Genomic DNA, 25,234 nt, shown 5'->3' on the forward strand with positions numbered 1-25,234 from the left:
ATCACCTCATATTTAACATATGTCTAAATCAAACTCTTGCTTTTGATCATAAAGCATTATTATTATTACTCTTCAATCCTTTGACTTTTTTCTTTTTTGCCCAGTTTATAATTTATTCTTAAATCTTAAAGATAATTTATTTCTTGTTACTCTTGCATTTAATTCTTAAGCATTGCCTTGGTTTATTATTTTATACTGTTGCCAGTGGAAATGGGGTTATTTCACAGATTGGCAAGCAAAACATTTCTGGAAACCCAAGCATGGAAGGATGGGATGTGGTGGTAAGGTTTACTGGGATAGAAATAGAAGGCTGCCCCCATTTTCCTGGTATCTCATCCTCGTTCATCGCTGTGGGAAAAGGTCAGACTTGTCTTCATCAAGCCCCAGAAAACTGCCAGTGTCCAGAAATTCTGTGCCATTGGCTTAGTTCAGGTCAAAGCTTAGTGCTGTTCAGCCTCTGTCCTTGCCCAGCTAGCACATTTTCTTTTCCTGGCTGCACTCTATCTGAGGCTGTTGCTTTATCCAGGCTGGCACTTGGAGCTCTGCACTTGGAAGTCCAACAGGTGGCTGCTAGGCTCTCATGGCGGCTATGGAGAGAGAACATATTGAGCACATGAACAAACACCTGATATGGGGCAAGAGAGAGAAACAGAGAGAGAGAGAATCCTTGTCTTTAAGCTTGGATTATATTATCTCATGTTTGGGAAGGACCAGGCCCTTTTTCAAACCAGTTTCTCTCTTTTTTTTAATCTATATTGTTGAATGTATTACAGATGTTCCCCTTTTTTTTCCCCATTGACCCCCTCCTCTCCACTTCCGCCACCCTCCTGCCTTTTCCCACACTGTTGTCTTTGTCCATTGGTTATGCATGTAAGTTCTTTGGTTTATTTCTTCTCATCCCCCAACCCCCTTTCCTTTGAGGTTTGTCAGTCTAGCAATGAATTTGTACTTCTTAATCCCTTCACCTTTTTCACCCATTCCCCCAAACCCCCTCCCATCTGGCAACCAACAAAATGTCCTCTGTATCTATGAGAGTGTTTCTGTTCTGCCTGTTCATTTTGTTTGTAGATTCAATTGTCGATAGATATGTATTCATTGCCATTTTGTTTGTTCATATATTTTATCTTTTTCTTCAAAAAGACCCATCAACATTTCATATAGTAACGGTTTGGTGGTTATGAACTCCTTTAACTTTTTCTTGTCTGGGAAACTCTTTATATGGCCATCAATTCTAAATGAAACCTTTGCAGGATAGCGTAATCTTGGTTGTAGGTTCTTGCTTTTCATCACTCTGAATATTTCTTGCCACTTCCTTCTGGCCTGCAAAGTTTCTTTTGAGAAATCAGCTGACAGTCTTATGGGAACTCCCTTGTAGGTAACTAACTGCTTTTCTCTTGCTGCTTTTAAGATTCTGTCTTTCTCTTGAACCTTTTGCATTTTGATGATAATGTGTCTTGGTGTGGGCTTCTTGGGGTTCATCTTGTTTGGGACTCTCTGTGCTTCCTGGACTTGTGTGTCTGTTTCTCTGTTTCCTTCACCAAGTTAGGGAAGTTTTCTGCCATTATTGTTTCAAATAGGTTTTTGATTTCTTGTTCTCTCTCTTCTCCTTCTGGCACGCCCAAGATGTGAATGTTGGCATGCTTGAAGTTGTCCCAGAGGTTCCTTACACTATCCTCCTTTTTTTGGATTCTTTTTTCTTTTTGCTGTTCTGATTGGGTGTTTTTTGCTTCCTTATATTCTAGATCGATGGTTTTGCTTCTTGGCTTTACCTACTCTACTATTGAATCTGTGTAAGTTATTCTTTATTTCAGTTAGTGCCTCCTTCAGTTCTGACTGTGCATCCTTCATTTCTGACTGGTCCTTTTTTATGCTCTTGAGGCCCTCACTAAGTTTGCTGAGGTTCTCAGTAAGTTCATTGAGCATCCTTATAAGCAGTGTTTTGAACTCAGCATCTGTTAGGTTGCTTATCTCCATTTCGCTTAGTTCTTTTCTTGGGGTTTTGTTCTGTTCTTTCATTTGGGACCTGTTTCCTTGTCTCCTCATTTTGGCTGCCTCCCTGTGTTTGCTTCTGTGTATTACTTAATGAGAGGTATGGGGCTAGCTGAGACCAGATGCTGCTTGTTTGAAAGAATTTAGGAAAACCTGAAGCAGGATCCAAGACAGGCCAATCCTGTAGTTAAACAACTGGCAACAGCTTAAGTGGGCGTGAAAGTTGGGTTGGGTGGGGCGGGGCCTCAGGGAGTCAGCAGGGCGGGGCTACCAGTGTGAGCCAGATTGCTGGAGTCCCAGATATGGCCGGTTGTCTGCTGGCCTTGTGAAGGAAGGGCTCACCAAAGGAACAAAGGCCTCTTACAGCACCTTTGTCCCGGAGAAAGCCCCCTCTCCAGCCCTTGCTTCAATGCCAAACAGCTCAGTTCTTCCCTGTATGTCTCTTGAGCTGCCTCCCCTCCAAGATTAGAGGGAGCAAGTCCGAGTAAGTCCATTCGTGGGCCCTTTAAAAGGAGCTGCCTGGGGCTCCAGCTTCTTCAGCCTCCCTGAGCCTCAGTTCCTGCTGGTTTTTTCAGCCAGAAGTTATGGGGACTTCTCTTCCTGGCACTAGAACCCTGAGCGGGGTGCCTGGTGTGGGATGGGGACCTCTCTCTCAGTCCTCAGGGAGGACCTTCCCAGCCAAGAAATCCTTCATTGCTATCAAAGTCTGTTTTCCATAGAATTACACTAATAGTATAATAGAAGTGAATGACTGTTAGGTTTTTATCCTATCCACTGCTGCTTTTATACTTTCATTTGGCCCAATATTCTATCTTCCCAGCCCCCAGCCACTTGAAATATTCTTTTTCATAAATCAGGTAATAGAAGAACTGATTTTTTTCCAGTCTCAAGTGATATTTTGTTCTTCTTAATTCCTACTTTTACTTAATTCCTCTATTTGAAAATTAGCTAGGCACTTATAACATCATCTTTTACTGAGGGTGAAAGGTATTGAAGTGAATCATTTTATTTTTTACTTGATTGCTTATAGAGGCCATGATATATAGACTTCATGTGATAAGTTCTCTGAAAAATAGAAACATACACTTAAATTTCTCTTAATTGAATAGGTTCATTTAAAATTATTAGATTTTATTTCACATATTAGAGTAAGACATCCTTATGGAGATATAAGATTCAGTGGTCTTTATCTTTTGATTTTATAATTGTAAAATAAAAAATTAGAGACCAGAATATTTTAGCAAGTAGATTTTTGTGTAATGGATTTGCTATCTATTTGGTTATGGCTCAGGTGTTATTTAATATAAATATATTGAAGATATTTTCAACTTTAGAACTTGATTACTACATCTTTTAAAAATATTACATACATAAAATTGACATAGGATTGAGACAGGCTTAATTCTATATGAGTCTGTTGAGTAGGAAAAAAATTCCAAGTCATTTTTAGTTCTGTAACAGCATCTTTTTGTATTTATTTTGCATTTCAAATATGATAGCAGCTAACATTTACTTGTATTCTTGAGTTCTGTGACAGCTAGTATTTGCTTTCCATTCATCACTATCAAAATGTAATTTATCCTTTAAATTTTTTTATATTTAAGTGTGGTGCAAACTTCATTCGTGATGTTTTTTACATTCTCATCGTAATAGTGTCTTGTAAAAGTTAGCTTTGACAAGCATTGTTTTCTAAATCTTATGTTTGTTCAATAATTTTAGTTCCAGCAAGTTCGTGAGCAGATGGAAGCAGAGATAGCTCACTTGAAGCAGGAAAATGGCATACTGAGAGATGCTGTCAGCAACACTACAAACCAACTAGAAAACAAGTATGTTTCCAAATGCTTTATTTTTAACTGAATGGCAGAGTATTTTAATTGAGCAGCAGAATGTTCCTCTCTCCCTCTCTTCTTCCCTCCCTTTCTCCCTCCCCCTCTTTCTCTTTCTCTTTCTCTTTCTCTTTCTCTCTCTCTTTCTCTTTTTTTTGTTAATCCTCACCTGAGGACATTCCTGCATTGATTTTTAGATAGTGGAAGTGAGGGAGGGAGAGAGAGAAACATCTATTGGCTGCCTCCTTCATGACTCCTACTGGGTCTAGGAATCAAACCTGCAACCCAGATATGTACCACTGACCAGGAATTGAACCCGTGACCCTTTGGTCCAAGGGGCGACGCTCTAACCACTGAGCAAAATCGGCCAGGGCCAGAGTATTTTCTTGAATCATGATGTTTGATAGTGAATGGTTATACTTTTGTTTTTTACATTTGTTTATAAAGTCAGTTAATTTTCAAAAACAATTCTCTTGCTGTATGAAGAACCTGTTCAGTTAAATTGCATGATTAATACTGTGCCACCATTGGAATAGTCTACAAATTAATGAAACTGAATTTACAAGTTTTAAGTCATCTATCCCCTTTAACAGTAGTTCTCAAATTTCATTATTCTGAAGAGTATCTAGCATGTTAGTTTAAAAAGCATATTCTTGAATCCTATCCCTAAAAAATGATGATTCAGTGACTCTGAGGTAGAGCTCAGGAAAGTACATATTAAAGACACATTCCTGTGATATTTATGTAGTTGGTTGTGGGCTATATTTTGAGAAACAATGTACTAGAGAAAACTAGTAGCTTACACAGATTAAACACTAACAGGTTGATTTTCAGAACATCAGTTTGAGAGTGACACTATTAATTCTGCTTATGAGTGTGGTCATTTATTTTCTTGATTATATTATAGTGATTTTAGAATTTGTGTAATTATCATCAGAATGATTCAGAGATTACACTCAACTGAATTTTATTATTATTAGTCACTTATAGCCTTCCTTTTTTTCACTTGGCTATTAGTGGAATTACTAACTCAGCAACACTAATATAAAATATATTTTGTTTATTTTTTTTTCCCTTTTAAATATGTTTTTATTAATTTTTTTTTTTTTTCCAGAGAGAGAGGAAGGGAGAGAGAGATAGAAACATTCCATTGGATGCCTTCTGCATGCCCCCTACAGGGGATTGAGCCTGCAATCCAAGCATGTGCCCTGACTGGGAATAGAACCAGGACCTCTCAATCTATTGGACGATGCTCAATCCACTGAGCCACATCGACTGGGCTATTTTGTTTATTCTTTATAGGCTTTGCAGTAATGAAATGCTCCTAATCCAGTTACCATTTTCAGGCAGTCTGCTGAACTGAATAAACTTCGCCAGGATTATGCTAGATTGGTGAATGAACTGACTGAGAAAACAGGAAAACTGCAGCAGGAGGAAGTCCAAAAGAAGAATGCTGAGCAAGCAATTACTCAGCTGAAGGTGATATATTTCTACCTTTATTTATCACTTTATTAAAAATGGACACATTCAGCTCAATGACCTAAATGTATATAAAGGTTTGAGATATGTAATTTAAGGCTTAATGGGACCTGTAGTACTCAGCCTATATAGTAATATGTACACTAATGTAAGAATTGAATATAGGCCTAAGTTTGAATATAAATACTGTTTGATGATATAAAAAATGATATTAACTGATTGACAGGTATAACCAGTAGAATTTCATCTTACATGTGGAGGTTAGAGTCTACCTGTGTAAGGCAAAAATCATATAGTTAAAATTACCTTCATATCACTAACCATAACTTGGATTTCTTAGTAAGTTCAGCAAAGACTATTTTTATTCTGGCATTGGAATAGATTATTTTCCCTAGTCTGAGCACAAGACCAAGTAATGCTCCAGTAGCTTTTACTTGAACTATAGTATACAAAAATTATGCACTGTTTCCCTAGACACCAGAATTTTATCTTTAGACACTTGGTAAGTGGAAATGCTCATACTGAGAAGAGATGCATGGGTTTGCTGAGGCCGTCTGAGAGAGTAGATCTGTTTCTCTTGAACTTGATAGCCTATGCACATTGAGTAGAATGATGGGTAGAATTGTCTTTCTTTTACTGAGAGTATTTGTTGAGTGTGTAGTTTAATTTGTTTAAGTTAAATGTATTAATTTCCTGCCTAGGTATTTTATTTTACTTATTTATTTTTGTTACAGATGTTTCTCCCTTTCCCCCCCGATTGACACCCTCTTCCCTTTCCCTTCCCAGCCTGTCCCCAGCTTTGTTGTCCATGTCCATTGGTCATGCATACATGCATGTAAGTTCTGTGATTTATCCCCCCACCCCCTCTTCTGGGGATTGTCAGTCTATACTCTACTTCCACGTCTCTGGGACTACCCTGTTCCTCAGACTGTTATGTTCATTATATTCTACAAATAAGTGAGATCATATGATACTTGTCTTTCTCTGTTTGGCTTCTTTCACTTAGGATAATACTTTCAGGGTCCCTCCATGTCGTCTCAAAGGATAAGAGCTCTTTTCTTTCCTACAGCTGCATAGTACTCCATTGTGTATATGTACAACAGCTTTTTTATCCATCGTCTACTGATGGACATTTGGGCTGTTTCCAGATCTTAGCTATTGTAAATAGTTGCTATGAACATGGAGGTACATATATTCTTTCTGATTGGTGTTTCAGGCTTCTTAGGGTATATTCCTAGAAGTGGGATCACTGGGTGAAATGGAAGTTCATTTTTAATTTTTTGAGGTAACACCATATTGTTTTCCATAGTGGCTGCACCAGTCTGCATTCCCACCAGCAGTGTACTAGAGTCCCCTTTTCTCCACACCCTTGCCAACACTTGTTGTTTGATGATTTGTTGATGGCGGTCATTCTGACAGGTGTGAGGTGATACCTCATTGTTGTTTTAATTTGCATCTCTCTGATGATTAGTGATATTGAGCATTTCTTCATATGTCTCTTAGTCATTTGTATGTCCTGTTTGGAGAGGTGTCTATTTAGTTCCTCTGCCCATTTTTTAATTGTGTTCTTTATCTTCCTTTTGTTCAGCTGTATGAGCACTCTATATTTTGGAAATTAACCCCTTATCAGATATATCATTGGCAATTATGCTCTTCCATAGAGTGGGTTGCCTTTCCATTTTGATGGTTGTTTCTTTTGCTGTGCAGAAGCTTTTGAGTTTGATGTAGTCTCATGTGTTCATTTTTTCCTTTGTTTCTGTTGCCTTAGGTGGTGTATCCGTGCAAATTCTGCGTGTGATGTCTGAAATTTTGTTGACTACATTTTCTTCTAGGATTTTTATGAATTCACGAGTCACATTTAAGTCTTTTATTTATTTTGAGTTTATTCTTGTGTATGGTGTAAGTTGATGGTCTAGTTTCATTTTTTTGCATGTAGCTGTCCAATTTTCCCACCACCATTTATTAAAGAGGCTGTCTTTACTCCATTGTCTACCTAGGTATTTTACACCATCATACTTTGGTACTAGTTTCAGAGTAGTAAGAATTAAAAGTGCTTTGGGAATAATTGAATGTAGAAAATAGTGTAATTTTTTTTTTTTTCTTAAAGTTTTTATGGATCCCTGTGGGAGATTGATATAATTGTCCTTTCTTTGATACAATATTTGTCTTGCTGATGTGTTTACTGCTGGCATTTATAAATACGGAAACTTGCTTTCTGTGGATATTGATAAGTAGATAATGACACTAAGATAAAAGTGTTGTTCTATACCTCACATGACAAATTATGGTACCTACTGAAATTTAGCAATAAAGATAACATCCTGTCTTTTGAAAGCCTATCAACTCAAGGAAGATTATTGGAAAGCAGATTATAGCTAAGTGGATTAGATATATACATAGTAATAGCTATCTTGATCCACTAGCACAGGTACTGTTTCTGAAATAATTTCTAATCTATAAATTCTGTATATTGAGGGATAGAATGGCTGTGACTGGTAATATCCATGTATATTATCAGGCTAGGTATATCTGCCTATCTTATTAAAATGTAGGAGACTAGTTGTTGGAATAAGCAGTTTTCTGATACAACAGTAAAGGTAGAGGACACTTAAAAAAAAATGCAATCCTGTGTTTGTGCTGATTTATCCATTTTCTAGGTTCAACTACAAGAAGCTGAGAGAAGGCGGGAAGAAGTCCAAAGTTATATCAGGAAGAGAACAGCAGAGCATGAGGCAGCACAGCAAGGTAAGGGGAAAAGGTATTCATGTAAATTTAGTATATAATTCTGGGTGAAATTTCCTCCTTTTTCTATATGTGGAGAAAGTATAATTTGACATTTTGTCTAGAGCTCAATAAAAATAACTTCTAAACTTTTAGAGTACCTTTATTTCTTTAACATTTCCTAGGGTTTTAAAAATAAGTACTCTAGCCCTGGCCAATGTGGCTCAGCTGGTTGGAGCATCATCTCATACATCGAATGGTCGTGGGTTCGATTCCTAGTCAGGGCACTTACGGGAAAGCAAATTGATGTTCCTCTCTCTCTTTTTCCCCTTCCTTCTCTCTAAAATCTATGAGCATATCCTTGGGTGAGGATTTTTTTTTAAAGCACTGTAATAGCCCTGGCTGGTTTTGCTCAGCGGTTAGAGCATTGACCTGCAGTCCGGAGAGACCCAGGTTCAGTTCCCGCTAAGGGCATGTACCTCAGTTGCAGTTTGTCCCCAGCCCTGGTTGGATTGTGCAGGTGGCAGCCACTCGATGTGTCCCTTTCATGTTGATATTTCTCTCTCTCTCCCTCCTACTCTTATCTGAACAAAAAAAAAAAAATAGAAAAATGTCCTCAGGTGAGGATACAATAGCTTATTTTTAAAATTAATATTTTATATTAACAAAGCATACATGAATTTTTCCAAAAAATTGTAACTGTAGATTAAAACTATAAACTATATAACTATAAACAATAAAAACTCATTCTGATCAGAAGCAGTTCCTTTTGCTTTCAGTGTTTTCTATTACATCTTTATGTTCATATAAATGATTTTTAATGAGAAGTAATTAAATTTATTGAGGTGACATTGGGTAATAGGGTTATATAGGTTTTAAGTGTATGTTACTATGATACATGATCTGTATATTGCATTGTATGCCCACCACCCAAAGTCAAATAATCTTCTATCCATATATTTGGTTCCCTTTACCCTTTACTACCACCTACACCCTTCCCTTTGGTAACCGCCCACCATACTGTTATCTCTGTGTATCTGAGTTGCAGTTTTATATCCCACATATAAGTGAAATCATATTGTTCTTAGGTTTTTCTTACTGACTTATTTCACTTAGCATAATATTCTCAAGGTACATCCATGTTGTTGCAAATGGTAGTATTTTATTTTTTCTTATGGCTGAATAGTATTCCTTAATATATACATACCATGCCTTCTTTTTTCTACTCCTCTATCAAAGGCCACTTTGGTTTCCTCTATGTCTTGGTCACCGTGAATAATGCTACAGTGAACATAGGGGTGCATATATCTTTGTTTAGATAACCAGAAGTGGAATTGCTGGGTCTTATGTATCTCTATTTTTAGTTTTTTAAGGAACCACAATATTGGTTTTCCATAGTGGTTGTACCAGTTTACATTCCCACCAGCAGTAAATGAGGGTTCATTTTTCTCCAAAACTCTTCAACATTTGTTATTATCTGTCTTGTTGATGATAGCCATTCTAACAGGTGTGAGTTAGTATCTCATTGTAGTTTTGATTTGTATTTCCCTAATAGATAGTGAAGTTGAACATCTTTTCATATACCTGATGGCCATTTGTATGTCTTCTTGGGAGAGGTATCTGTTCAGGTCATCTGTTAATTTTTTTTTTAAGTCCTCAATATTTTTTTCATTTATCTTCAGATAGAGTGGGAAGGAGGGGGGCAGAGAGAGAGAGACATGACATTGATGTGATAGAGACACATCAATTGGCTGCCTCCTGCACTATTCTGTTCAGGGCCGGGGATCGAACCACAACCAAGGTACAAGCTCTTGATCGGAATTGAACCCATGACTCTTTGGTCCACGGGCTGATGCTCCAGCTGCTGAGCCAAACCTGCCAGGACTTTGCTCATTTTTTTTTTTTTTTTTAATCCTCACCCATTCCTCCACTTTTTGTACAGATAGAGTAGGAGGGAGAGAGAGGAAGGGAGACAGAGAGAGAGAAACATCGACGTGAAGGGACACATCGAGTGGCTGCCACCCGCACGACCAACCAGGGCCGGGGACAAACTGCAACCGAAGTATGTGCCCTTAGCGGGAACCGAACCCGGGTCTCTCTGGACCGCAGGCTGACGCTCTAACCGCTGAGCCAAACTGGCCAGGGCGCTCATTTTTTGATTGTATTGATTATTTGGTATTTAATTTTATGAGTTCTTTTTTTTTTCTTTTTTTTTATCCTCACCCGAGGATATTTTTCCATTTTTTGTACAGATAGAGTGGGAGGGAGAGAGAGGAAGGGAGAGGGAGAGAGAAACATCGATGTGAAGGGACACATCGAGTGGCTGCCACCCGCACGACCAACCAGGGCCGGGGACAAACTGCAACCGAAGTACGTGCCCTTAGCGGGAACCGAACCCGGGTCTCTCCGGACCGCAGGCCGACGCTCTAACCGCTGAGCCAAACTGGCCAGGGCTAATTTTATGAGTTCTTTATATTTTGGATATTAACCCCTTCTGAGCTGTTGTTTGCAAATAATATCTCCCATGTTGTTGATTCTTATTGCTGTGCAGAAACTTTTTAGTTTGATGTAGTCCCATTTATTTACTTTAGCCTTTACTTCCCTTGTCTTTGGGGTCAAATTCATAAAATGTTCTCTATGATCAAGATCAGTAAATTTAGTGCCTGTGTTTTCTTCAATATAATTTATTGTTTTAGATCTTATATTTAGGTCTTTGATCCATTTTGAATTAATTTATATACATGGAGACAAATTAACCTAGGTTTATTCTTTTGCATGTGACTTTGCAATTTTCCCAGCACCATTTATTGAAGAAGCTGTCTTTTCTCCATTGTGTATTTTTGACTCCTTTGTAAAAAAAAGTTATTTGCCCATATACCTGTGGTTTTATTTCTGGGCTCTCAATTCTGTTCCATTGGTATGTGTGTCTCTGTTCTGCAAATACCATACTGTTTTAGTTATTGTAGCTCTGCAGTATTATTTGAAGTCAGGTAGTGTGATACCTTCAGCTTATTTTTTTTTTTTCTCAGGATTGCTTTGGCTGTTTGGGGTCTTTAGTGGTTCCATACACATCTGGTGATTTTTTTTTTTGGTCTTATTTCTTTAAAAAATGACATTGGGGTTTTGATGGGGATTGCATTAAGTCTGTGTATTGCTTTGGGTAATATGGCCATTTTCACTATGTTGATTCTTTCAATCATGAACATGGCATATCTTTCCATTTTATTGTGTGTTTTTCAATCTCTTTTAATAATGCTTTGTAGTTTTTAGTATAGCGGTCTTTCACATCCTTTGTTAAGTTTATTCCTAGGTATTTTATTCTTTTGGTTGCAATTCTATCATATTTCTAAATTAGCATATTACTTATATTTACACTGCTGTCTTTTTATAGGCATCAGTTAACTTTCTATCACAGAAATGAGGGCTTAATACTCTCACACTATTTCTCCCATCTTCCCCCCATCCTCCTGATATGATAAAACATACTTTTTGATCATGTCAGGATTACATATTATGTCTCTGTACTCACTGTTGAACCAAGATAAATATTAAAACTGCAATTCTTTTCTTGAACATTGTTTTAATTGTCTGGAGCTAATTATTGCTTTATGTTTTTAAGTTGCTTGATCTTTGTTTTATTGTTTAAATTTTTACCTATGGTTAAACTCCTTTTACCATTTTCCCTTCCCCTAGCCTCTGGACATTTTAAATAATGGAGAACCTATCAGTTTTCCTGGAGCTATCTCTCTCTGGAGTCCTCAGTCTTTCTGTTTGATGACTCATTGCTTTCTAGGTTTGCTACATAGCTATCTTCCTGAAAATTCCTTTTGTCTCTCTAACCTGTTTTCTGGGTCCTGTGTCACTGAAATCTTTGCTTTCCTCCCTCATTTAATAGCACATTTTAGTGGCTTCACAAGAATATGAATACATTTGTTTGTATACCTGAAAATATTTAATACTTTCTACTTTCATGCTTGATTTGTAGTTTGTCTAGATTTAGAGTTCTGGGTTGAAAATAGTTTTACCAAAGATTTAACTTGTACTGTTGCTGGTAAGAAGTATTATGTTCTTCTGAGTTTTACACGTGGGCATTATCTTTATATGTTTAATTTTCAGGAGCTCTTTTATGAATTGTGTTCCATTCTGATATTAGTATCTTCTTGTGGAAGAAACATCTTACTTTTCTTAAAACATACCTAACACACACACATACTCACATACACACACACATGTCCTATTCCCCGTATTTGCCTCTTTATTCTTGATGGTAATCATCTTTGTTCTGCCCCTGTCATCCCTCCTCCCTGTTTTAGACTTGATTGTGTTTCGGGACCAGGAGGCAGCTCTCATACTGCCTGGTATTACAATTTCCTGAACCTTTCTAGGTTTCTGGAACACGTTTCCGTTCCTTGTCTCTGCCAAGTTAGTGATCTCTCCATTCATTTTGTCTTAATTTCTTGTATTTGGAGTTACATTTGCTTCCGATTGCACCAAGGATAGTTTGTGTTTGTTTCTCTCTCTCTCTTTTTTTCTCTTCTGTTTTGGAGTTATTAGAAGAGAAGCAGATAGAAAAGTTTTACTTCGTCTTACACCAGGACATTTGTCAACTTTCAGCATCTTTATCTGTTTTTTGGGTAGGAGAGTACAGGGAATTTACAAGAAACTTAATAAATAATTTAATGAAGTACTTACTAAAGGCATCTTTGGGAAATAAAGAATGCCTTCAAGAAATGGTATAGCCCTGGCCAGTGTGGTTTAGTTGGTTGGGCGTCATCCTGTGTACCGAAAGGTCATCAATTTGATTCCCAGTCAGGGCACATGCCCAGGTTTCAGGCTCAATCCCCATAGGGGCCGAGCAGGAGGCTGGAGGCAGCCAATCGATGTTTTGTTTTCATGTCAATGCTTCCCCCCACCCTTCCTCTCTTTCTTAAAAATAAAAAAATCTATCAGAAACAAAAAAAGAAACAGTGTAACAGTTTTAAACATCATGTATCATGTACTTATTGAATGTGAACTGGTTGCCAAGCCTTCTTTGGTCACAGCTCCGGATTCAGAAAAGGTAATCTCTGATTTCAGAAATCCGGGAAAGGAGATGAATTAGTACCTGTGGCTGTTATTGTGATTAAAAGTAAGCATAGGCTGTTAAGGGGATCCATATGTAGGCAGGAAGGAGGGAGCAAGGAAGGTTTTCTAGAAGAGATCAAAGTGACCAGGAAAGGAAGAGAACTTTGTAAAGTGCAATGCTTTGTTACAGATTTACAGAGTAAATTTGTGGCCAAAGAAAATGAAGTACAGAGTCTGCATAGTAAACTTACAGATACCTTGGTATCAAAACAGCAGTTGGAGCAAAGACTAATGCAGTTAATGGAATTGGAACAAAAAAGGGTGAACAAAGAAGAGTCTCTACAGATGCAAGTTCAGGTATCTAGTTTTCTCTTTCTTAAAAAATAGAGGTGGGCAGTCGTTGGATGTGTCTATGTAGAAGAGAGAAGATAGTCTGCTTTATCCTAATTCTGGAATGGTGATGAATAATTTAAGTTTAATCTTTGAGCATTTGTCACAGTATGGTGTGTTAGAATATGTACTTGAAATGTACATATTAATTTCTACCTTATAAATGAACTCTCCAAAAAGAATGTCTAATCATTGTTGTTTAAAAATGATGTATTTTGGAATCTAAGAGTGCCTTTTTAAAGATAAACACGTGTACCTATAACTTATTTTGTTCATATGCATTGGTATATTTGTTAACAGCACACTCCCCCCCCCCCCCCCTTTTTGATTGCTATTTTTGAAAGGACATTTTGGAGCAGAACGAGGCCTTGAAAGCTCAAATTCAACAATTTCATTCCCAGATAGCAGCCCAGGTAATGGTGCTTTCTTATTGCTTATCATTATTGATAGTTTCCTAGCTGTGTAATTAATCATCTGAATGCTTGTTGAGTACTGAGCACTGGATTAGTAGTTGGGAGACTAGTCATTGAATCAGCATTGATGATCCTGAGTGCTAAACACTCTGATAGTTATATACAGTGCTGTGGGGAAACAATAAGCAATCCAAATCCAGCTAATTGAGAGGTGGATTTGAGAGCTTTTGCCATAGGAGGAAAAAATGTCCACAATTCTGTAATGAAATAGGAGGAATTGGCCAAATGGTGTCAAGTATAGTCATTTTGTATTAGAAGTGTTCACTAATGTTGACTAGCTATAAGGGAAAATTTTATATGCCCTCAGGTGGTAGCAGTATGCTAACCATAACTCTTAGATTTATATGTGCAAAATGATCATTTTAAGATTTTTATTTCAGTTAAGTGAGTGGAGAAACTTTCCAAAGTTTTGTAAGTGGTATTATAAAACCTGTTTTTCTTTAGCAGCATTTTAATGTAACATGATTGATAGGTAGGTAGTCTTTAGAATATGAATAATACAATATTAAGAAAAAAGAGAAAAACTTCAAGTACTTAACCTGTTTCCATAATCTACATACTGTGAATTTTAATTCTTCAACTTAAAAATTTTAAAAATTATTTGTAGAAAAAGTATTAGCTTAGAATAGAAATCACCTTTCTGTAAGAAAGTAGTTTTAACATTAAAACTTTGTTTTTAAGGTTGAGGCAAATTTAAAGTCCTAAATGTTTGAGATAGCAAAATTTTTTTTTTCCAATTGCTTTCTTTGAAAAACTAGAATCTAAAATTAATTGGGAAAAATTGTTTAATATGGGAAACAGTGTTTGTGTGTTTATGGATGTGTATATATATGTAAATTATCAATTCATATTGGATTGAAATCCAAGTTATTAGCTCTAGAAAATTTATCAGGGACTAAGTACTTAGAGGATGCTATAAATATCTTTTTAAAAGTGAAGATGAGCATAGGTATTACCAAAAAGCTTAATTCTTACCTTAATCACCAACTGCATCATTTCAGTATTAGAAATTGTTACTTAGAAAAAGAAATACTGGGATGAGAAATGTACTTTGTGGCTATTTTTCCTGTGTTTTGTTGCTTTGTTGCTTGTTGGTGATCAAATTTGCCTTCAAAATAATAGCTACTATTTATTGAACACTCATCATGGGTCAGATGCTACTTTAACAATTTTATATACTTAATTTCTTTTAATTTTTAAAGCTCTGTAGTGATAATTATTGTAAAACTTTCAAACCTTGTCTTAAATGCTTTTATGTTGACACTGTTTTTCTTTCTTAGACCTCTGCTTCAGTTCTAGCAGAAGAATTACATAAAGTGTAAGCCTGCCTTTCTATATATCTCTCATAATTGCTTAGTCACCATTAATTGATACCTGTTAGATTCAATACTTACGATTAAATCTTCTAACTTGTTCAGGAAATACTCTCAACTAAATTTGGAGCAACTTTTGCTGCCTCAGTGATTTGGTTCATGAAAGTTTACACATTCTGTGTTTTTGTCTTCATCATAAAAAGAGTTGGGGGAAAGAGTTATGTGGAAAACAGAATTATGATTTGAGATCAGTGGAAGTTAATTAATTTTTGTCTACTAAGTAGTTGTAGGTACTCTGTGTCTAACTGTATAGTGTGGCCAAAACAAAATTCTGTGTTTTTTTGTGTGTGTATGGTATAATTGAGTATGTGGAAAACAGAATTATGATTTGAGATCAGTGGAAGTTAATTAATTTTTGTCTACTAAGTAGTTGTAGGTACTCTGTGTCTAACTATGGTGTGGCCAAAACAAAATTCTGTGTTTTTTTTGTGTGTGTATGGTATAATTGAGTTCAGAAGCCCTAAAATCTGGTTTTGACATTGCCAGGCTTGTGAATTTAAAAAAGTTACTTCTTTGACCTCAAGTTTTTTTGTGTGTTTTTTTTTATCCTCACCCGTGGACATTTTTCCATTTTTTGTACAGATAGAGTGGGAGGGAGAGAAAGGAAGAGAGAGAGAGGGAAACATCGATGTGAAAGGGACACATCGAGTGGCTGCCACCCGCACGACCAACCAGGGCCGGGGACAAACTGCAACCGAGGTACATGCCCTTAGCGGGAACCGAACCCGGGTCTCTCCAGACCGCAGGCGGACGCTCCAACCGCTGAGCCAAACCGGCCAGGGCTTGACCTCAAGTTTTAAAGTAGGAGTAGGTATTTTAAGAAGCTGTAGTAATACATATATGACAGTTACTTCTAAATTGAAAGGGGCTATAAAAACGAAAGGTACAGTTACATGAGAAACTAGTTTGATTTGTGGTTTAACTTCTAAATGTTTATTGAATGTACAAATCTATTTCCTGTTAAAGGATTGCAGAAAAGGATAAGCAGATAAAACAGACCGAAGATTCTTTAGCAAATGAACATGATCATTTAACAAGTAAAGAGGAGGAACTTAAGGTACAGTAATTATTATAAATGGCTGCAGTACTTTTACAGGCATTGAGTTACTCCGATCTTGTACTCGGTATATGTGTCTATGAAGAATGGAAAATATCTAGAATTCATTTGAAAAGTATCTATTTTCTAAACTACCAAATCCTTTTTAGCCCTCTAAGAGGAAAAGTTGAAAGGGTTTTCTCACATATATAATTTACAGTAATTTGGGAAATATGCTAAATAACAGGAATTGATGGTTTCTCTTTCTCAATTAAGAAATTGTAATTTAAGATTTTTGCTTTGAGACCTTTGCTTAAGTAAAAGAGCTTTACAAAGTTCAAAGTCAATTATATTAAATATTTCTAATTTTGTTTTTCCTTTTTATTCTAGGACATACAGAATATGAATTTCTTATTAAAAGCTGAAGTGCAAAAATTACAGGCCCTGGCAAATGAACAGGTAAGATTTTTACTGCTTTTGAGCATTTACCTTAGAATTTTAGTTTGTCTATACTTATTTTTATTGGTACTACAAGCCCAAATTTTATTCATGTGGATAGTAATTAAATATAATAGTTACTCCTGTCTGGTTGCATGCTGTGTTGTTGAAAGTGTCTTCTATTTGACTGTGACTCTCATAACCCACCTAGATAGTAACTACTTTCATGTTGAAATTAATGTTCAATCCAAAGAATTGACTGCATTTGAGATACCAGAGGAATAGTTAAAATACTCTTAATGTGCTTATTTGTTTTAGCCTTCTGCCATTTAATTAAGAAAGGACATATCTTTTTATTAGAATAAAAGTCGATCAGTGAGAAGTACAAAACATTGGATTGCAGAATGTATTATAGAAACCTGTGATATTGCTTTAATTTTATTCCAAATTCAAGAAAATAAAATTTTTTAATAAGTAAAAATAAGTAAACGAATATTTTAGAGTGCTTCCCAAGAAATGGTATAATTCTCATCTCATTCTAAACATAGGCTGCTGCTGCACATGAACTGGAGAAAATGCAAAAAAGGTAATTAATGTATTGTTGTACATGAAGCCATTCATACATTTATGTCCAAGTATAATTACAGAAAATATTTCTGCTTATAATGGATATTTGTGCACATAATTTATGTAAATTTTCTGAATATGTGAATTATTTTAATTGTTTTTTTTTTTTTCTTATAGTATTCATGTTAAGGATGATAAAATAAGACTGCTTGAAGAGCAGCTACAGTGTGAAATTTCAAACAAAATGGAAGAGTTTAAGGTTTGTGATTAAGCTTGTCATCTTAGCTTTTATTTTTTTATCCTCACCCGAAGATATTTTTCCATTTATCTTCAGGTAGAGTGGGGGGAGGGGGGGAGGCGGGGAGGCGGGGAGAGAAAGATGAGTTGGTTGCCTTTCACACGCCCCTGACCAGGGCCAGGAACAGCAACCAATGTACGTGCCCTTGACTGGAATTGAACCTTGGACCCTTTGGTCTGCGGGCCCACTGAGCCAATCTGGTCAGGGCTGTCATCTCAGCTTTTTATGAACACTTTGTAATAGTTTTCAGTTGAAGTGAATATAGTTTATTTGGGGGCTTACGCAAACAATGAATTTTGTCATAGACCTTTTTGCCTAGATTATCTTATCTCTTCTTACAATAGACTTTTGAATTTGTTTTGCCCCAGCCTTTTCTCTACAGTTTTCAGTTGGTAGTTTATGATGATTTATCTGTTGTTGGTGCATTGTGCTAGTTTCTGGTCAGGCTAACCAGCTTGAGTGCCGCAAAGCATTCTGATTGCCAGGGTACATCTCTGTGTAGTATAATTTGCTTTTTTTTTTTTAGCTTTTAATTACTAGTACTCACTTATGAAAACAGGGTTTCCCAGATCCCATTTGCACAAACTGTTCAACTCTTTGAAATACACATGAAAGCAGTTTAAACCACAGTGTTAACACTTTTTTGGGATAAACTGCATGACTGAATTAAGAGGCTCTGTAGAATTGGTTTTAGGTATTATTGTACATGTACTTTATACTAATACTGTATTCCTATACACTGGAATGTATTCATTGGAGCCATGTGAGATTTGCATTCTTACATACATTAGTATATAATGTACCAATCACTTTGTTAGTACTTAAAGCAATCATATGGGTTTGGTTTTTTTTTTCAAAAAACCCATTCAAATTATTGCTTTGTTATCTTTGCTTAATAAAATATTAAATTGAGATTTTTTTCTTCCAGATTTTAAGTGACCAAAACAAAGCATTGCAATTAGAAGTTCAGAAGCTACAGACTCTTGTTTCTCAACAGGTAAGGCTTTTCATGAGTTAAAGGTAGAAATATCCATTATAGAACAAAATCTGCTGCTTCTTAAATAGTAAGTAACCAACTCATTAATTTTGAAAAATTTTGCTTAGGTATAGATATATCTTTTAATTGCATTTCTATTGTTCTTGTGCTTATCGGATATCTAAACTAAGAAAATAAGTTTTTCTTCTTGAAAGGAAGTTAATGCTAACATGTTTATAAGCACCCCTCCCCTCAAAAGAAAGAACTTTTTAAGTCATTTTGATACATTTGGTTCTCAGGATAAAAGTCCTTAGACTTGGAACCCCGCTTTCTCTAAGGCAGCATGGTTTCTTAAACAGAGAATGGGTTTGAAACCTAATACCAGCACTTAAAGCAGAGTGATTTTGATCAAATTGCTTAACCTTTCTGAGACCTCTTATTCCAAATCTTTCACATTTTATTTACATCATAAGCTTGGTAAATTTAAATGGGGAAGTTTATGTATAGTGCTTTGCATATAGCAGGCATTTTAAACCTTAATATCTTTTCCTTAGAATATTTATTTTTTCCATCTCATTTCCATCCCCTACTGCCATCATACTTTTTTCTATATTTATAGCAAGCCATCAAAACTATAGCAGCCTGAATAAACATGGCTCCATAAACTAGAGCCCCAGGCAACATCCATTTTATGCCTGTTCCTGAGTTGTCTTCATACTCTTCTCCTAAACAACTCTTCAAATATCAGTTTTAAAAAAAAGTCTAGAAACTGTTGATATTAGATGACACATTAAATAGAAGCTTTGCATGTGTTTCTAATACTGTTAAATTTTTAGAACACTTTTATTAGAAGCTGAAATGTAAGTTATTGCAAATGATAGCAATTCTTTCAGCAGGTTCATGCTTTTCTTTTTTATTTTAAAATTCAGATTTATGCAGGTATTGAATTGGTGTAAGTAGCTGTGCTAAATACTCTGGAAGTATTTTGTTAACATCTATATATTTGCCAAGAGATAATCTACTTATTTTCTTCTCCCTTCAGTATATTAAGTGCTTTGTTTAATCTGTATTACTTTGTATATTTATCCCTCTGCCAACTAAAGTTAATAGACGAGAAAATTCTGAACAGGTGATACTTAGTGCAGGAATATTACTTCATGCCTCTATAATCCTAAAGTGGTATTTACATCTTGTCTTAAATCTTACTCTTATTTCACTTTGTTGTAATATAGCTTATACGAGATATGAAACTTCATCAATTGTAAGCTTTTTTCTACTTCTTAATATATCATCCATCTCTGAAATCTGGTTGTATCTTACAGTCTTTGGTTACAGTTTAGTTGGTAGCATTTTTAATACTAGTGCTACATAAAATATCAGTTGTGAGATGCAACATCAGTGACTTGGATTAGATTATATATATTTTTTATCATCACCCAAGGATATTTTTTTTTTTTACTGATTCCAGAGAAAGAGGAAGGGCGGGGGGAATCGATGTGAGAGAGAAAGATCAGTTTTCTTCCATATACACCCTGACCAGGGATCAAACCCACAACCTTAGGTATATGCCCTGACTGGGAATTGAACCTGCAACCTTTTTGTTGTACTGGACAATGCTTCAACCAACTGAGCCACCCAGCCAGGGCCAATAGATATTTTTTGGTTGTGTTAATTCTTCTTTTTTTTATTGAAAATATTGCAGATGTCGCTTTTTTTTCCCCATTGACCCCCTCCCTGCACTCATCCCCCTCCTGCTTTTCCCAACCAGATGTCTGTGTCCATTGGTTGTGCTAATTCTTAACTAGAAAAGCAGAATGTAGTTTTTGTGAGTTGGTTATCAGAGATCCTAGAATACCTATTTCAATATATAAAGTTTTAAACTTTCTAAATTCATGGGAGTTAAAAACAAATACGCAGAACTTCTGAATCTGTCCTAGAAATTCAGTATTAAAGGTACTGATAACTCCTCCCTAGATTTAAGCAAAAAACCTGAATTTTTAAAAACCGTTTAACTTTTGTTCTGTACTAAAAATGGTAGTCTTGCCCTGGCCAGTTTGGCTCAGCGGTTAGAGCGTCGGCCTGCGGTCCGGAGAGACCCGGGTTCGGTTCCCGCTTAGGGGCATGTGCCTCGGTTGCAGTTTGTCCCCGTCCCTGGTTGGTCGTGCGGGTGGCAGCCACTCGATGTGTCCCTTTCACATCGATGTTTCTCTCTCTCTCTTCCTCTCTCTCCCTCCCACTCTATCTGTACAAAAAATGGAAAAATGTCCTCAGGTGAGGATAAAAATAAATAAATAAATAAATAAAAAATAAATAAAAATGGTAGTCTTCGTCATTAGACAAGAGTAAAACCATGAGCCTTAAATTTTCTTTTTCTTAAAGATAATATTATGCCTGAAACTGCCATTCTAACATCTTTTGTAAATTATCATGTATGGAAGTTAGTAATAAAATAAAAAAAATTTTTTTCTAATGTCTACCTTATTTAAGTAAGCCTTTTATCTATTGTGAAGTTTCTGTGTGCTTTTAGATATTGTTAAAATAACTTTCAGCATGAGATGGATTCATTTAATGAATAATAGTTTTACAAAATTTTATAAATGGTACACAGAACAAAATTTTATATTCACATTTTTAAATTTATTTAAAAGAAATATTTGCTAAGAGTGGAAACTCATGGTACTAACTTGAGATTTGCTCTTTGGTGGTTCTTAGAGTTTTTCTCTTGTTCTGAAAGCTCACTTTCTTTTTTCTTTTAAAATACCATAGAAAGCATATGACCAGTGTTATGTGTTTAGTTGTAGTTCTGACTTAACTATTTCTTGGTAGACCAAAGAACCATCTCTTTGACTTTTTTCTCTGGTCTTTTCTTTGCTATTGCTAATAAAAGAAGAGATACAGATTAGTATAGGTTTTTTTTTTTTTTTTCCCATTTTCACCTTTCTTTAAGAAACCCTTCCTCTCCAGCAGTCAGAATTCCAAGTGACAGTTGAGAGATAAACAATTCAGTTGTTTAAAAAAAATTTAGTCCTTTTGACCCATGGATTTGTATCGTGGAGGAAAAGATTGAGCTTATTGAAGCAGAACCAACAATGGTGCCAGGTTGTTGTTTCTTAAGGTGTAGGAAGCAGAAAGACAGCAAATACCAGGTAAGGTAACCTGTTTATACACTAAGAAGTGAAAGCTCCATTTGGATGTTGGCCTGTGGATAGATGATGCAAATAAGTCAGTTACAACATCTCATTCAGAATCAAATAAAACATTTTGGGGTAAGGGTTCTTAGGTGTCATTTTTTTGTGGGGAGCATACTGACTTTTTAGCAAAGGAACAGCGTGACTTTTTAGTAGATTTTTAAGATTCAGTGATCAAGATTATTAAGTAAAACTATGGGAGTAGAAAGTTTTTTCTTCTTGCCCTACTGCCTGGTTGTATTACAGAAGAATTCATTACTATATAAGATGTAGTTTTGAAAATCATCTATGGAGGACAAAAATTGGATTAGATTAGACCAATGATTATGAAGTAAAAATGTTGGATAGGTGCTAAGCTGGGTCAGTTTTGTGCAACTGAATATTGAAAGAGCAATTGACCAAGAGTGCTTGTTAAACTGTGACCTTGTTAACGGAAATTTCACTTTATTAAATATTTGCTAATTGAGTACATGCTAGGAACTCTTCTACTTGCTGAGGCTACAGAGATGAATGAGACTTGGTTCCTGTCCTCAAGAATATGGTTTAGTGTGGAGAGAGATATATAACAGAATAGTGTGGTCAATAAAATTCTTGAACTATTTGTACAGGTTAGGAGGAAGAGATAATGAATTCCACTGGAAGGAGAGTGAGGGTGAAGATGCACAAAGATGAGACAAGGGGACAGCTAGACCTGATTTTGAAAAATGGCCATGAATTTGCCAAACAGCTAAGGAGCAATCCAGGCTGAGGGGATACAGTGTTAAATGTCATGACAATATACGATAAAATTGGTAGATTTAGAGCATATTGTAGAAGTACAAAGTATGAAGTGTAAGGAGTAGAGAGTCAGTAGGGCCTAATCATGAAGAACTTTGTATGCTGTGAAAGGACCATGAACTTGATTTAGCATGTAGGTATGCCATTGAAAGGTGCTGTAAGAATAAATAAGTGTTTTGTTTAGTATTTTAGATAGATCACTCTGTTGACATTGAGGTGTTTGAAGTTATGTAGGGGAGGAGTATATAGGGCTAAAAGTAAAATAAAACTAAATGGCTAAGTTTCAGATAACTTGGACTTAATAGTGTTGTCTTTTTTTTTCTTTCTTTTTAATCCTCATCCAAGGACATATGTTTCATGGATTCTAGAGAGAGAGGAAGGGAGCGGGAGAGAGAGAATCACTGATGTGAGAAACATTGATTGGTGGCCTCCTGTATGCACCCCAACGAGAGATCACTTGCCCAGGAATAGAATTCCAGACCTAAGGTCAGCGCACGGGATGACATTCCAACCAACTGAGCTACATCGGCCAGGGCTGTCTTATTTTTTTTTTAGTTGACATTAACGTTATATCCAACATAATGATTTGATATTTGTGTATATTGTGAAATGATCACCACTACAAGTGTTGTTAGTATCCATCATCATGCATAGTTAAAATTTTGTGTTAAGTCTTTATGTGTGATGGTATTCATCAGACATAAAGATGGACAAAAACCATCTTGATGAAAGATTTGTTAACTTATTGCATGATTTAGTTTTCACAGTTTATAAACCTGATTTAATATACTTTTGACAGCTCTTATCTCCTTTCTGATGTTAGGAAAAATTTTTCCCGTTTGGAAATTCTTCCTGTATACATCACAGAATAATCCTTATGGACTAGAGGCAGGGAGAGAAATTAGAGTATTGTGATAGTTGAGATGTGTAAAGCTGAGAGCCTAACCTAGGGCATAGAAGATAAGGGAGTTAATTTTAGAAACATGTAAGAAGTAGAATCTTAGGATTTGGATTTGGCAATGGAAAAATTAATACTGTTTGAAAAATGGTTATAATAACATTGCAAAAAAATTAAGAAACTAGGTAAATCAGGTGAAAGTAGGTAGGGGTGGGTGGAAGATGGTGTTCAAGGAAAAAGACCTTAAACCTGTTTGTCAGGGTGCCTAACTGTCTGAAGGCCTGGGGATGCTTCTGGACACACAATAAATTATGACCGCGGGGACTTTTGTGTGTATGGGGGGATGGTAGGAGCAAGGCCCATGGCAGGGGTCACATTACATGTCATGTTTTTTTTTTATTTTCTCAAATATTTTTTTAAAATTGATTTTAGAGAGAGGGGAAGGGAAAGGGAGAGAAAAACATCAATGTGAGAGAGAAACATTCATCAGTTGCCTCTCGCACATACCCCAACTGGGGGACCAAGCCCACAACCTGGGTATGTGCCCAGACTGGGAATCAAAGCTGAGACCTTTTGGTGCATGGGTCAATGCTCAATCAACTGAGCCACACTAGTCAAGGTCTACATATCATGTTTTAATATTTTATAAGGAGAGTATGTTCATATGTTACTTCTGCAATTTATAATCAGTTCTATATATTGGTCTGGGTGGTAGTTATATAACATCTATGTATTAAAAATTCCTTGAGTTCTACATAGGATTTTTTTAACTTACCCATATAAATATGTTGTACCTTAGTTTAAAAAAAAAAAATCCTTTATAAAAAGGAAGATGCCTTAGAACCTTTGACTTTTTTTTTTTTTTTCAATATATGAAGAACTGAATTGATTTTTTTTTAAATCCTCACCTGAGGACACTTTTTGCATTCATAGAGCAAGAAGGGAGAAAGAGAGAGAGAGAAACATCGATGTGAGAGACACACATTGACTGGCTGCCACCCACAAGACCCCAACCGGGGTCAGGGACAAACTGTAACTGACTTACATGCCCTTGGGGACTGAACCTGGGTCTCTCTGGACTGGGGGCTGACGTTTTAACCGCTGAGCCAAACCTGCCAGGGCTGAATTGATTTTTTTTTAATAAATGAAGAACTGAATTAATTAAAGGAACTAAGGCAAATTCTCTTCTTATCCTTAAGATTTTCTTTTGTAGTAATTAAACAATTATTCATAAAATACTTACTTTGTTAGCCAATTTATACTTTCATCTTTTTCCATCTTGTGTAGCTGCTTGTCTTATGTCTTGTGTTTGATAAATTAACTCCTTAATTATTAGCAGTCTTCTAATATGGATTATCTTCCTAAATTTTGGATTTAATTCAAACTAAACAATTTTCTTGGAATTCTGTTTCTAAACTAGTTTTACCTCATGCAAACTTGGTAAATTAAACTCTTTTTGGTGATTTTTATTTTAGCCCGATAAAGATGTTGTGGAACAAATGGAAAAATGGTGAGTTTAATTTTTTCCCCATATTGTAATAACTCACTTCTACCAAATTTGAGATAACAGAATTATTAACTATATTAATCTAGATTCTCAAAATTATTTTGGTTTTTCATAATGGAAGAGTGTGGTATGCTACTGATTGATTTGATTTGGGATTACATTAGGTTTGTGGGTCTTGTGTGTGGCAATGATTTATTTGTTTAGGCTACCATGCAAACGTGTTACTTGAATACA

The 25,234-nt window shown here is 35.9% G+C and overlaps 1 protein-coding gene across 11 annotated transcripts in view; it reads left to right on the forward strand.

The window, feature by feature from the left end:
- Positions 1–25,234, forward strand: part of KTN1 (kinectin 1) — a 112,859-nt gene that overhangs the window by 39,470 nt on the left and 48,155 nt on the right. For all 11 annotated transcript variants that reach the window (XM_036260633.1, XM_036260680.1, XM_036260715.1 and 8 more), the window contains exons 8-19: positions 3,709–3,815; positions 5,162–5,294; positions 7,952–8,039; positions 13,270–13,436; positions 13,814–13,882; positions 15,223–15,260; positions 16,282–16,372; positions 16,742–16,810; positions 17,338–17,375; positions 17,534–17,615; positions 18,583–18,651; positions 24,969–25,003. In XM_036260633.1, the coding sequence (XP_036116526.1) occupies positions 3,709–3,815; positions 5,162–5,294; positions 7,952–8,039; positions 13,270–13,436; positions 13,814–13,882; positions 15,223–15,260; positions 16,282–16,372; positions 16,742–16,810; positions 17,338–17,375; positions 17,534–17,615; positions 18,583–18,651; positions 24,969–25,003 (986 nt within the window). The remainder of the gene's footprint in view (positions 1–3,708; positions 3,816–5,161; positions 5,295–7,951; positions 8,040–13,269; positions 13,437–13,813; positions 13,883–15,222; positions 15,261–16,281; positions 16,373–16,741; positions 16,811–17,337; positions 17,376–17,533; positions 17,616–18,582; positions 18,652–24,968; positions 25,004–25,234) is intronic.

This window comes from Molossus molossus, unplaced genomic scaffold, assembly GCF_014108415.1.
Source record: "Molossus molossus isolate mMolMol1 unplaced genomic scaffold, mMolMol1.p scaffold_m16_p_1, whole genome shotgun sequence".
NCBI classification, from domain to species: domain Eukaryota; kingdom Metazoa; phylum Chordata; class Mammalia; order Chiroptera; family Molossidae; genus Molossus; species Molossus molossus.